The sequence below is a fragment of the Phalaenopsis equestris genome, unplaced genomic scaffold, assembly GCF_001263595.1.
Source record: "Phalaenopsis equestris unplaced genomic scaffold, ASM126359v1 Scaffold000002, whole genome shotgun sequence".
NCBI lineage: Eukaryota > Viridiplantae > Streptophyta > Magnoliopsida > Asparagales > Orchidaceae > Phalaenopsis > Phalaenopsis equestris.
The window spans coordinates 22523715-22537517 of NW_018164444.1; the positions used below are offsets into that span (position 1 = coordinate 22523715).

Consider the following 13803-nt stretch of genomic DNA (forward strand, 5'->3'; position numbering starts at 1 on the left):
AACACGAGCCGAGCCTAGGCTTGCTCTTGTTCGGCTCGTTTTCACCACTAATTAGATTGAGTGATGATGTGATGAATGTCAATTTTTATGAGCCAATTTTGAGTCGAACACGAACACAAATATTTAAGTCAAGTCGAACAAAAACTAAGAGCCGATTTCGAACACGAGCTATTTCGAACGAGTCGAATAAAAACCAAGAGCCGATTTCGAACACGAGCTATTTCGAACGAGCCGAACACGTGCCAAGCCTGAGCTCGCTCAAGCTCGAGCCCTACCCAATACTTTCACTCAAAGATTTCAATAGTGAGTAAATGAGACAATTCTTTCACTCAAAGATTTCAATAGTGAGTAAATGAGAGTGATTGTAATGAAAAAGTTGGTTAAAATGTAATATTTAAAATTTAAGTGTTTAAAATGTTATATTGATGTTTTTGAGTGGTTGACATGTAAAAATAAAAAAAAAATTAAAAAAAAAAGAGGTTCGTTGTGTTATAACTGCAATAGTAACAGAAAGTACAGAGATAACTTCGAACGCCGTTAATCGTAGAAATGAAAAAGAGTGTTTACTCTTTCCAATTTACTTGTTCTACGGTAGAAAGCTTAATCACTGCAAGATCCTAGACCAAAACCCTAATCCAGGCATGATTTACTGAGCTTTGCCGTATTTAGGATCCCTAGGGTTCGCTGGAGTTGGCGCCTTACGGTTTCCCATCCCCTGATCCACTTTCAGCTGCCGGTCCTAGTCGATCTAAATCGAATTCTCATGGAAGACAACGGAGTCGGCGAGAACTATGAAGAGCCAAAAAAGGAGAAGTCCAAGACTTCCAAGAAGACGAAGGAGAGTGTTCTGAAGCAGAGTTAGTCAGCGAACTTCTTTTTAATCCTTCTATCGCCTGTTCTGTGCTTCTCAGTGACGTTTTGCGTTTTTGATTTTTTTTTTTTAATTTTTGCTTTAGAATCTCCTGCGGAATTCTTTGCTGAAAACAAGAACATCGCTGGATTCGACAATGTTAGTATATAATCTGTCCTATTTCTTTCACGTGGCATTTTACAATTTCTGCTATTTTCGATTTGTGGCAAGCGAGGTATTGTAAATTGAAGAATTCTTCGTTTTTGAAGCCTGGAAAATCGTTATACACAACAGTGCGCGAGCTGGTCGAGAATTCATTGGATTCAGCGGAGTCTATTAACGTGCTCCCATCCATTGAGGTTACAATGTAAGATCAGTGTATTCATTATAGCCAGGTGGTTTCAAATGGTGTGATCCTAGCGTTTGCTTGTTATGCAGAGAAGAGATCAATAAATTGGAGTTCAATACCATGATTGGTCTTGTCAATCGGGACCGTGTAGACGAAGAGCTGTATGACGATTTTGAGTCTGCCAAAGTTCGTGAGGTGCGTCTCTATAACTCCATATTGGACTCATGGTACTCAAACGTAAACTATTATATAAAATTAAGGGTTTGTTTGGTTTAGTCATCTATAGTATCATTCTGTTTTATTAGAATATTTCAACTTATTGTTTCATTCGTATATTTAAATAACACTTTAAAAGTGGAATTCAAGTGCTATTTTTACTGTCATTAGATGTCAGTAAAATTGGCCAACATCTAATGTCATGACATCTTAATAATCATCTTTTTGGGTTTTAATATAAATAATATTGAGATAATATTGAGATAATATTGGCATCTAATAACATTACATCTTATTAACTCTGATATCTTAATGATTTTGAACCAAAAAATACTTTAGTGTATATCATGTTTGTTACTTTTTGTATGGGTTTAATGTTGATACTGAACTTTGATGATGCTGTTAATGGAGATGATATATATAACGATATAATTTTCTTTGCTAAGAAATTTTCTGTTGGTTAGAAACGACTTGCCAAAGAAGCTCGACTTCAAGAAATTCAGGCAAAAAATGCTTCCTTGGGAAAGAAGATGAAGGAGCCTTCAACTAACACCAGGGGCCCTAAAGGTAGAGGTGAAACATCATTCTTCAAGGTTATCTGCAAGGTGTTGTATTCTATGCTAAAATTTAAGGGCTTCTGACGTATCATTGTTATTTTTATGTGTACTTGTGTATGTTTGCTTCTGTTATATTTAATTATGTTACTTGGTTGATCCAGGATAACGGGCGAGGAATGCCACATGATGATATCCCAAATATGTTTGGTACAGGTATGAAGCCATTGACGTTGATGTATCGTTTCACATCCATTAGTTATTACATGGCTCTGTCTCAAAAGTAACTATGTGATGCAGACAGATCTGAAAATCGGGAAATGAATGCAATGTTAATACTTGTATCTTGCTATCTTTGGATTTGCAGTTTTATCTGGTACAAAATATGGTTTGAAGCAAACTAGAGGGAAATTTGGACTTGGTGCCAAGATGGTTAGAGCAATTTTTTTGTTAACAGAATGTGTACAAAATATAATTTTTATGCTTGCATAATTTTGATCAATGATTTTTAACTTTTAGCTTTTCTTATTTAGTGGCACCGTCCTAGAAAAGTAAAATCAATATTTGAAACTCCTCTCTGACTCTGAGGCCATTGGGCGCTCTTTCTTGCATGCAGTGCTATGATTAAATAGCATGATCTAATACATAGGATTCTTACAATTTTTAACAGCATATGTCTTTCTGCTTATTCAGTTCATGTTTTCATCCTTGGATTATTGTTTGAACTTTGTAATTTCAACGATGAGGTGGTATATTAATGGAGTAGCATATTATGTTGACTTCAGAGTAGTTTGTTTATGATAGTAAATTAGCCCGTTTATTGAATAACAGCTTATATTGGGTTATAACAAGCTCTTTTTATGTGGGAATTTACTGTTTAAAATCCATACGGTAATTGTAATGATGGACTTATTGTTTTTAGAAAGGCATTATGAATTTTTTTCATGCCACCATGTATCTATACCCCAGACATGCAATCTAGGATCTATGGATCACTGGATCTGCATTCTTGTTTGTAGAAAGCTTGATTGTGGCTCTTATCTTGATACTTTTATCATGCTTATTAAGATACATGTCTTGAAGTATGAGACCTTGACTAATGTTGCACTGCACTTAAATTCCATCCTTCTACTCTTTAGTCCAGAATGGTATGCCGTATGGTTGAAGTCAAAATGGTATAATATTGGCAAATTCTATAATGACTCAACTTAAAAATTCATTTGGCATGGCTGTTGTTGTCAAGAAATTTATGTGAGAAGCTAGTACTGGATAATGTTTGGTGAAAAGTTATTTTATTAAAGTTGTTGATTATGTTTGGTGGATTTGCAATCGTGTTTTTATTTCTTAGGCATAATTGATTTCATCTGTTTGTAATACCATAGGTTGGTTGTTGAAATTAACCTCTACATGGAGTATTCTATCCACTCACTACATAACTACCAGGACTGGTCTGGGATCACAAGATTCACAACTTAAGATCCAGAATATTCTATTGTCTTTATATATACTCATCAATACACTATGGAATGTAATGCAAATGATGTAATTCTGTACTCTCTCATTCTCTTCAGTGCATTCTATAAATCTGCTTCATGACTACTATGTTTCTGTTTACATTTTTTCCGTCTTCTGCTCTGTTCTGAAATCTTCAACTTAGGTTTCTCGTGATATCAGAGGCTAAGGTTCCAATCATGGACCTCTCTTCCTTCCTACACAAGTTGAACACAAGTTTTCTCCACAACAGTGTCAAACATCACCATACCACCTTCACTCAAGTTTATCATGACTACTATCAAAACAGTGGTCAATGTTCAGCTCACAGTTGACAATCATCCCACATGGATATCACAAACCCTCAAACTATTCATGGGAAATGGGTTCAATGGCTTTTTAGAAGGAATCATTATCTCCCCTCCCAGTCAAATTTATGATTTAAATGGCTAGAACTCAGCTAAACCTAACTTTCTCACATAGAAACTCATTGATCAAAACTTTTCAACTGCCACATGATCCACCATATCTCCATCAATCGACCATATATCTTAAACTTGAATTCCACTGCTGAAATTTAACATATACTGGCTAAAATGCTTCAATCCTCAACAGGTCCAGGGTTCTACATCTGAGAAATGAAATACATCATATCTCAATGAAAGACCTATCCATGTCTCAATAACTTCTAGCCATTAAGAACTCAGTGGATAACATAGTTGTGTCGATCGCCAAATTGGGAAAGAGACATTTGATATAAAGCAGCAATTTTTTTTCTCTGACTCAGAAATTTCTACTATGACAGAAAAATTCAAGTTTGTTCCCATTGGAAAATTTTAGTGGGGACACCCACCTATGGAGGTTATCAGAAAGAGCGTAGATGATCCTAAGTCAGTAGACAAGTGGAAGGTGAGACTTATGGATGAGAGACATGTGTTGATCCAACTAACAATGACTGAAGTCTACACCAAAATTTTCTCCAAGAAATATCTTAATATTGCAGGAAAAGCTATGAAGTTACTCAAGTGGTCTCCTGATTTTGACTCAAATCATGAAACTCTCACTGTACCGGTATGATTTACTTTACCTGGTCTCAAGTTGTATTTTTTTAACCATCATGTTCTCTACTCTATTGGGGTCATCTTAGGGGATACTTTGAAGCTAGATTTGCCTACTTTCAACCTAACCTGACCCTCGGTGGCCAAAATACTTATGAAAAAGATATTACTTTACCGAATGTTACTGAATTCTGGCTGGACGCAACCCACATGGATATTGGCAACAAATCTTCTTGGAACACATACCCCCATATTTTACCCACTGTAAGATGTTTGGTCATATCCTTGATAAATGCTACAAGCTCCATCCTAATTTGAAAACTAAGGTTCAAGTGAATAAGGATGGGTCTAACCCCACTGCTCTGGACATTTTAGTTCCACCCGGGGAGGATACTACTAGACAGGTGGTGTATGTTGCCCCTGAGGACCCCCTTCATAACACTTCTGTTATTGTTACTGCGAGGGATGTGATGTTGACACCTTCAAACTCCATAGAAAACAATATTGATGGACTATTACTTACAAATGAAAGTGTTCAGACTGATAATCAGGAGAGCCTCGCTGCTCCACTTCTTCAGGAAGTATCCGGTGTAGAGACAACTCATACTACACATATGCTAGAATCTATTGTGGGTACTATGGTTGATATTCCTTCAGCTGCAGCTCTACCACATCATCAGACTGATTCTTCGGAAGAGAAATGACAGGGTTATTCCCGGAGGAAGAAGTGGAGGTAAACTCCAGCTCGGGAACATATTGGATGATATATTGGTTACTTCTGGCAATAACAATCATCTTACCAGCTTACTAGCTTGCTCCTTTTCTAGAACTAGAGACAGAGACAAGACCAAATTGGGTCGTTCTTTAGCCACCTGATACTGTATTTCGACGCTGTTAGGTTTTTTATTTAAGTATCTAATGTATTTTTCTGTTTTTTTAAGTTTTGGAACCACTTGTGGTTTTTTTGTGGGCATGAGCCATGTTTGGGTCCTCCCACAGTTTGTATCTGTATCTTTCTTTCTACTTAATATTTTAGCCTCTTTGGGCTTTCAATATATATATATATATATATATATATATAGTCACTTATCTGTGAGACTCGATTAAATAAACTATATAATTTATGACATCCGTTTTAGTCTGTGAAAAACTATTTTTTTATGTTGACCGACAATTTCTCATATATAATATTAAGAATTAGATAGGGTTTATATTACCTGAGTTCTTAAAGCTCCCTATAGAGACAAACCCCTATAGTAATTACCTCTTAAATGACTGAAGTCACTTAAGAGAACTCTCGATGATGATCAGAAGTATCTATCTTTATGAATTCAAAGTTTAGGGTTCCAATGTTAGACATAAAAAAGTCAAGTGGGGAAAGGGGCCAAATGGGAACATTTATTTCTTGAATCAAATAAAAGAAAAGTAGGGGATGACACAGATCCTGAGGAGAAAACATCGGTGACTTCCCGAGCTATCCTATTGTTTGACTTTAATTTCGAGAATATGTTATATGACATTTCATCATGTCAATTTTATTATTTAAGACTTATATTTGCATAACACAATCATACAAATAGCCTAGAAGATATGAGATTTTATGTCATATCAGACGACAACCTCGGAACCTAAAGCGAGTGGAGCTTAAATTGCGCAAGCTGATTGCGCAAAGGTCTAATAGATAAAATGAGGATTTATGTCACGCTAGACATACTACCTCGAAGTTCTATGGTTTGTTGTTTAATTCTAAGGAAATGTTTGTTGTTGTAGACTCTCTTGAAGTTGTTATTCTGTATGTCTTCGTCGTGCTGCTCACGGTTAGCTTCAAACTTCATGTCGTAGCAGTTTCAGGTTTAGTTTATATTTAAATGTACAAGCAATTATTGGGTCGGTGATCTGTTGTTGGGTACCTTATATAAACCAGACTACTCTCCTCCTATTCTAAAAGGTATAATATATAAAGGAAACAGTAGGCGCAGTAAAGTGTACAGTACAGAAGAGCAGTAAAATGTACAACAAAGAAAAAATACAGTAAACATAAAATAAACATGTGTACCCAGCGGGTCTGCTGCTTATGTGAATGAGATTAGCATTGTAGGTAGAAGTAAACAAGTATAGAAGAGGATTTGATTAGCAAAGTAAACATGCATGTATATGTGTGTAAAATTCTATCAGTAAAGTATCCCACGGAAAACTCAAAAAAAAACTGGGAGGACCCACAAAAGCTCAAAGAAAACCGTAGGAAATGTACGGGACACCAAAGAAAACTGTAAACACTCGGGACCGGGTGGACTCAAAATCAGGATATTGGGTCAAAATCAAGACCCTGGGGCCCTAACAAAATAGTCAACATCATGCACGTGTGATTCAACACTAAGTAAAAGGTCACCGACCCAATAGTCACAAAAAGGGATAATTCCTAACCTAGTTCATATGATTGACCTGTGAAATTTTTAGAAAATATTTAGGAAAAATTTCATTTTTCGAAAGAAATTTTGATTTGTCATGCACTTGAAAGATTTTTTTTAGTTAATTATGTGTGTACATATATATCACTTAAAGAAAATTTTCATGTTTTATAAAGTTAACGAGTCAGTCATATTGGTAGCCTGGAGCTTCCTACTGTCTGTAAAAGCAAGTGGTAACTCTTTACTAAGTGTTAGAGATGCGATAATGTCAATCCCTCATTCTCTCAAAGTCACTGAGTCAGGATTGTGTTAGAACCTCTCACACATACCTAGATGCCTTTTTCATCATTGTCCTTGATCCTCAAAACCGACCTACTTACAGTCTTGCTTGGTAGTTCATATATAGCGGGAGCTATACTTGTGTGCTTATGCTTCGAACATAAACACCTAAATCAAACCATGAAGCAAGAAAAGAAAAGAAGAAAAAATGTGGTGAGAGAGAGATGAGAGAACAATCCACCTAAAAGAACGAAGAGGTGAAGGGTGGATCGGCCCTCAAAACTGCATTTAAAACAATTTCCAACCTCCAATAGAATGAATTTGAGAAAATTCATTTTTGCGTTTCAAATGCTCTGACTTCTCACAAGTATCACATGTAAAACTTTCGCAAAGCCCAAAGAGAGGTACTCCCAATTTCGAACATATAAGCCATTTTGGTATTCCACATGCATTCCAATAATTTTAAGCGTCTTATGTCATGAAATTGAAAGAAATAATCTTCCAAAAGATTTCATAACATTAGCCCTTTACTCTTAGGTTTAATTCAAGCCTTGATTATATATATATAATTGTTTCAAGCCATGTGTATAATATCTCCCAAGAATACACTTCCAGCCTCATGTCCCAACACAATCAGCTATTCAGCACCAACTTCAGCAAGAGTAATTAAGGTGTCCAACCATAAAGCTCTCACAAGAAACGGATTAATGACAATCACCAAATCAGAAATCTGTATATATTTATCCAATTGTTTTATACAAGAAATGAGAATTGCAATTCAAAGAAACTTCAAATATTTCACGGCAGAATAAGCTTATCTTTGTAAGAATTGGGTGTTATAGATGTATCAAAAAGTAAGCTTTAGATATGTAAATATATAAAAACTTTGTGGTATGCATGCACATCCTCCTAAAGCTTTCATGAAACATTTGTATGAGAATGAGAGACTAGCACAAACACTTATTCAGGATGCCGACATGCTTTACCGCCGTCAAAAATACTTTTCCAGAGCGTAACAAAAAAAAGTGTCCGTGGATTAAACCACCAGGGAAAGGTAAAATATTCAACCATTGAGAGCATAAAATACGAAGCAATTCTTCATAGCAGGAAATAGAGACCAAACATAAAGACTAGTGGGACATAGTTGGCAAAACGAATGCCAAAATGAAAACGCATACCATAACCTAGGAACCCATATTAAGGTTGAGGTTAATGCCGTCATATGAAATCACGATACAAACCACATTTTTATTAAACAAAGCCATGAATAAGAGACAAACAGCAAACGGTCTATCACTTCTTGACAATAAAAGAGTAGCAAGCATAAATGTTTCTCCCATCGATTCCATCCCACGACTCCAACTAAACACATTCCCAGACTTTTTTTTTTTTTTTTTGGCTTAAGACTACAAGGCTTTGTGAAAGGAATTCCAGCACTTTAGAAAAGGAAATTTGGGCTTGAATAAAACCTTAGGCATAGGCTTCCATTTAGAACAAGTAAAGAAGAGAATAGGACTGACAGTCAAAGATTGATTCATCTCAAGAGAACCGTAAGCATACCTCAAATAACCAAACATGACCTCAACAAGCAGTAGAGCTAGCAATTAGAGATTGACTCACCTCCAGCAATCCACATACCAAATATCAAGATACCTTCCACGTAAACTATACTACCATAAAGGATAAGGGGCTCAAGCATGCCAAATGTGCCCCAACAGTTAAAAGAGAGCCGCAAGAAAAGGAGGGCCTTGAAATCGCAAGGAACGAATTACCCAGCAAAGGTTCAACAAATAAAGCTCACGCAACAAAAACTCAACAACTCCAAAGCTCCCCAAATTTTAACAGCAGCCTCCCCCTCTCTCACGTAATTTCTGTTAGCAAAGTAACACCAAAAATGGAAAAAGAGAAGGGAGAGGGCTTACCTAACTCGGCTGACCTGAAAGAAAGAACAGGGGAACAAGCTACGGAGCTCCAAGAGCAAGCAAACACCAACCCAATGGGAATTTCGGCAGCACCTCCTCCTCTCCCAATTTTTGCCAACCCTAAAACCCTTCCCAAGTGGGGTATTTAAAGGCAAAGGGGGAGGAGAAGACTTACCTTCACCTACCTGGACGGTGAGCTGAGCCAAAAGAGTCGGGCGAGAAACGACAAGCATCGCAGAGGCGTGGGACAGACAGGGCGGCAGAGGAGTGGCGAAGGTTGGTGGAAGCTTTTAGGCAGAGCAACAAACATATGAGGAGGGAGGACCTCGAGCGAACCTTCGCGAGGGAGAAGACGAGCCCTCGGGTCGATTGGAGGAACATGCCACATCTAGGTCGAATGCGGGAAAAAGAGGCGCGAGCGTGGGGCATGAAGCGGAGTGCGGGATTAGGGATTGGGGATTTAGGATTTTTAAAATAAGAATTTTTCCTTTTTTTATTTAAAACACATCAAATTTCGTGCAATTTATTCGTGTGCAACGCCCTAGCAAAATGGGTGTCCCTCATAGCTAAAATTGATGTTACGGACGTGTCGGCGTGGTCCGTTTCATCATTCGGGGTTCGTTCGGGTAACCTCGCCGATGATCGGGTAAAAAAAAAACGTGTCAAATTTGATTTTCGTCAAAATTTCGGGTCGTGATCAATTGTTTTAAAAATTTATTAAGTTTAAATTAATTATGCAACACATAAAGACGTAGGTGATGTGAATTGCAATATTTAATGTGTCGACTGTCCAAATTGCGAAGTTTGTGCGCGCGAATGTGCAAATTGTGCATAAGGCAATCTTAGGGTTTAATGATCATATAGGGACTCATTTTGTGTTTTCTCATGTTGGTTTCAACATTCTAAGTGCTAGAGACTGATACCACACATGCGAAACTCCAAAATGTTAAAGAAGTAGGTTGGATTTCTAAAATGAGACGGGTCTCATTTCTAAGGCTCTAAGATAGTCAAACGGAGAACCCTAAGGCTAGACTCTAAACCTTAAGAAGAAAACTAGACCTCACTAAAAATGAGGTCAACAAGCTGCTACATAAGCATCAACATAGTTATCCCTTCACACCCCAATAAAATGGAGTTGCAAAACCCAAGCACAAACACCTTTTAATTTGCACCCTGCTCCTCACAGCTAAACTACTGATCGAGCCTTATCCTCAAGTCTTGTGTTTATCCCTCAGGATAGATACAGGGTTTGAGGTAGAACGCTCTTTCATTTAAACTATGAAAAATATGTGGTCGTGGCCTTGGCCGTGAGCCCACATTTTTTTATGAATGCCTTAGCCGTGAGCCTCTTTTGGCCTTGAGTTGCCTTAGCCGTGAGCTTCCTCTTCTTCTGTGCCTCGGGTTGCCTTGGTCGTGAGCCTCTTTTGGCCTTGGGTTGCCTTAACCTCGAGCCTCCTCTCCTTCTGTGCCTTGACCGCGAGTCTCTTTGGCCCTGTTTTGCCTTGACCAAAAGTCTCGGTAGCTGTATTCTCACCTATTAACCCCGGCCGTGAACATTTATTTGGTTCTATGGGAAGATTTCATGCTTATTTGATATGTGAGGCCATTGATTGATTTGGAAGTTGGAAGATCCTGATTTTTGCATGGATTTGGGAGTAATTTGGGAGTACTAGTGGTGGTGGTGGTATTCTCCGAGTTATTTTTCTTTTGTGAAGATTGGGGGATTTCTAAGCCTCATTTTTGAAATGCATTTAGTTGGAATAAATTTCAGACGAATTTGGGAGTTGGGCACCGATGTTAGGAAGTCACTGGTGTGTGAGGCCATTTTAACTCAGGTTAAGCCACTCATAAAAAAATGTGAGAAAATAATACCATTTCAGATAGATTCAAGGATCTTCGGGCTTTCCTTTTCAGGTCTTTTCGTCATGAGTTTTGAGAGTGATTCATCCTTCGTTCTTTTCGATGTTTTTAGGTGAATCAGTCTCTCCTCACTCTCACCCCATTTTTGTTCTTTTTTTCCTTGTTTCTTGGTTCAGTTTTTTATGCTTATGTCCGATACATAAGTGTCTACGTATAACATTTTGCTAAACGTGAAATCATCAAGTAAGGTCGCAAGTAGGTCGGTTTTGTTTTGGGGCTTAGGGCGGTGATGAAAAATGAAAAATGCACACCGGAGATAAAGCATAATGATATGTCATCCTACGACATCGGGATTCGATTCAGGAACCGATCAGGATCCGATTCAGGAACCCTGTGAGCTGTAGGATGACAATATCATTCACCGACATAAGACTAGCGGGAGTTGGCCCGAACCTTCTTAGGTTGTTGGTAGTCTTATGCCTGACAGCGCGATCGACTTTTGGACAACTACTTTTCAAAATTGATAAAAACAAATTTGATAAGAACAGATACACCTTATTCTAAAACGAAAATACACTTTTCACTACAAACAAAATTGATACAACCAACTTTTTTTTGCATGTTTGAAACCTATGTGCATGTTGAAAATATAAATTTTAAATGCATTTTAAACATCAGTTGTCCACTTGTTGATCACCTGTTTAGGCTGAGGAGTACCCTCCTGAGTTAAGTTCGATAGGACACATTTCTAGTTGAGTGGCGGGCTTTATACATCCGGATGACCGAGTAGACTTCGACGACCCTCGAGTACTAATATATAGTTGAGTCTAACACCGCACCGAGGGTTTGAAGCAGTGCTTGCAGTCCCTTCTTTTCGGACTTTTTCATATGTATTATCGAATTTTTTCGGACAAAGCACTCGTGGTCTATTTTCTAGATTTTCCCGTGTTTTCTATTTGTTTTCTACGATTTTAATCGATTTGTCGATTTGCCAATTTACTCGCATTTCTCCTGTCATGAGTCTTTTGACGATCTTTTTCGAGATTTCTGGACGACGTTTCTTTGTTTTTGTTTATATAAAGCATTTCAGCATGCTTCCTCAAGTCTTGTTGCTTGTACCTGTTGCATCAATTACACCTAAGCCGATTTACTCGCATTTCTCCTGTCATGAGTCTTTTGACGATCTTTCTCGAGATTTCTGGACGACGCTTCTTTGTTTGTTTTATTTGTACCTGTTGCATCATCTAAGGAACAACAGATCTCTTAGGTATACAGGTTTGCTTTGTGTTTACAACATGTTACTTTCTTGCAGTCACTTTCTTGCTGTACCTTTTACCTTTTCTTTACACCGCATGTACTGTTCCTTTCCACTGCATAATCTACTGTTGTCTTGTGCTACACATTTTACTGTTGTTCCATACATTATACAACTTCAACGTGCATCTCATAAAATGTTTAAATGATTGCAACCATAGGGCCGCTTGATTTGACATCATAACCTCACACCCTAGAAAACTTAAACTCGTCACGACAAAGAGTTTGGAGCTAGCATTGTGGACAACACGATCATCTTCAACCGCAGAACATGTCTACACCAGTTAAATCCTTCGTTTCTTAGAAGTTAAAACAACAATCCACAAGATTTCGAGGTTGTTTGTTTATGCAACATAAATCTCCAACTTATCTTTAGGCATTTGTACGGCTCTACTGTACATTCTAAGACCCGAAATCGTTTTAGGATTCTGTGGTTGTCGTTCGTTACGACATAAATCTTCACATCTGCCAGGTTATTTGTGGGATCGTTTCACACGAACGTAAGCCCTAAATAAATAAAATTGGTAGGATAAAACATTTGAATAATCTCTCCTCAAAACTAAAGCCAAATCATAGGGTAGACTGGTAAGTCACCGAAGATCTCCTCTGGATCTGTGGCATCCCCTAGTTCTTCTTCCTTTGGATTCTACAATAAATATTCCAAGTTTGAACCATTCCCTTTTGCACACCTCTTTGTCTGATTTCGTTGAAAAGTTCTATCCTTTTGAAGTCTTTGAAGATAATTTTTTCTGATTTTTATCGAGAGTATTCTTGAGTGACTTCGGTCATTTAAGATGTAATTAACTATAGAGGCTTGCCCTTATAGGAAGTTTTTCCGAACCAAGCTTAAAATAAACCCTATTTAATTTTTCATATTAAATAAGAGAATTTGTTGGCAAATAAAATAATTTTGCAGACCAAATGGACGTCATGTATTCCTTAATTTATTTAATCGAGTCTCATCCTCAAGTCTTGTGTTTTTCCTTCGGGATAGATACATGATTTGAGGTATAGTACTCTTTCATTTAAAATATGAAAAATATGGGGTCATTTTGATTTCATATTTTTCTAAACTAAATAGATATGTAAATTAAAACGTCCTTCCGAAGTGGGCAACGGGATTTCTATTCTGGTGACCGACAGCTTCTTACGGGCAACTTTCCACCTCCCCCAACCCTACTTTTTATCGCCGACAGCTTCTAAAATGAAAGAGCGCTTTACCTCAAATCCTGTATCTATTATGAGAGATAAACACAAGACTTGAGGATGAGACTCGATCAAATAAACTAAGAAATATATGATGTCAGTTTGATTTTCATATTTGATTTTAAACTTAAATCTATATGTAAATTAAAACGTCCTTCTGAAGCGGGCGACGGGATCGAGCCTCATCCTCAAGTCTTGTGTTTATCCCTCAGGATAGATACAAGATAAGTTTAAAATCAAATATGAAAATTAAACTGACCTCATGTTTTTCATAGTTTAAAGCTCTACCTCAAACT

The 13803-nt window shown here is 37.4% G+C and overlaps 1 protein-coding gene across 1 annotated transcript in view; it reads left to right on the forward strand.

Moving 5' to 3' along the window:
* Positions 1–538: 538 nt before the first annotated feature.
* Positions 539–13803, forward strand: part of LOC110020955 (DNA topoisomerase 6 subunit B) — a 35681-nt gene continuing 22416 nt past the window's right edge. The window contains exons 1-7 of the mRNA XM_020719265.1: positions 539–857; positions 957–1009; positions 1120–1217; positions 1289–1394; positions 1880–2020; positions 2134–2185; positions 2337–2401. Of these exons, the coding sequence (XP_020574924.1) occupies positions 764–857; positions 957–1009; positions 1120–1217; positions 1289–1394; positions 1880–2020; positions 2134–2185; positions 2337–2401 (609 nt within the window). The 5' untranslated portion in view covers positions 539–763. The remainder of the gene's footprint in view (positions 858–956; positions 1010–1119; positions 1218–1288; positions 1395–1879; positions 2021–2133; positions 2186–2336; positions 2402–13803) is intronic.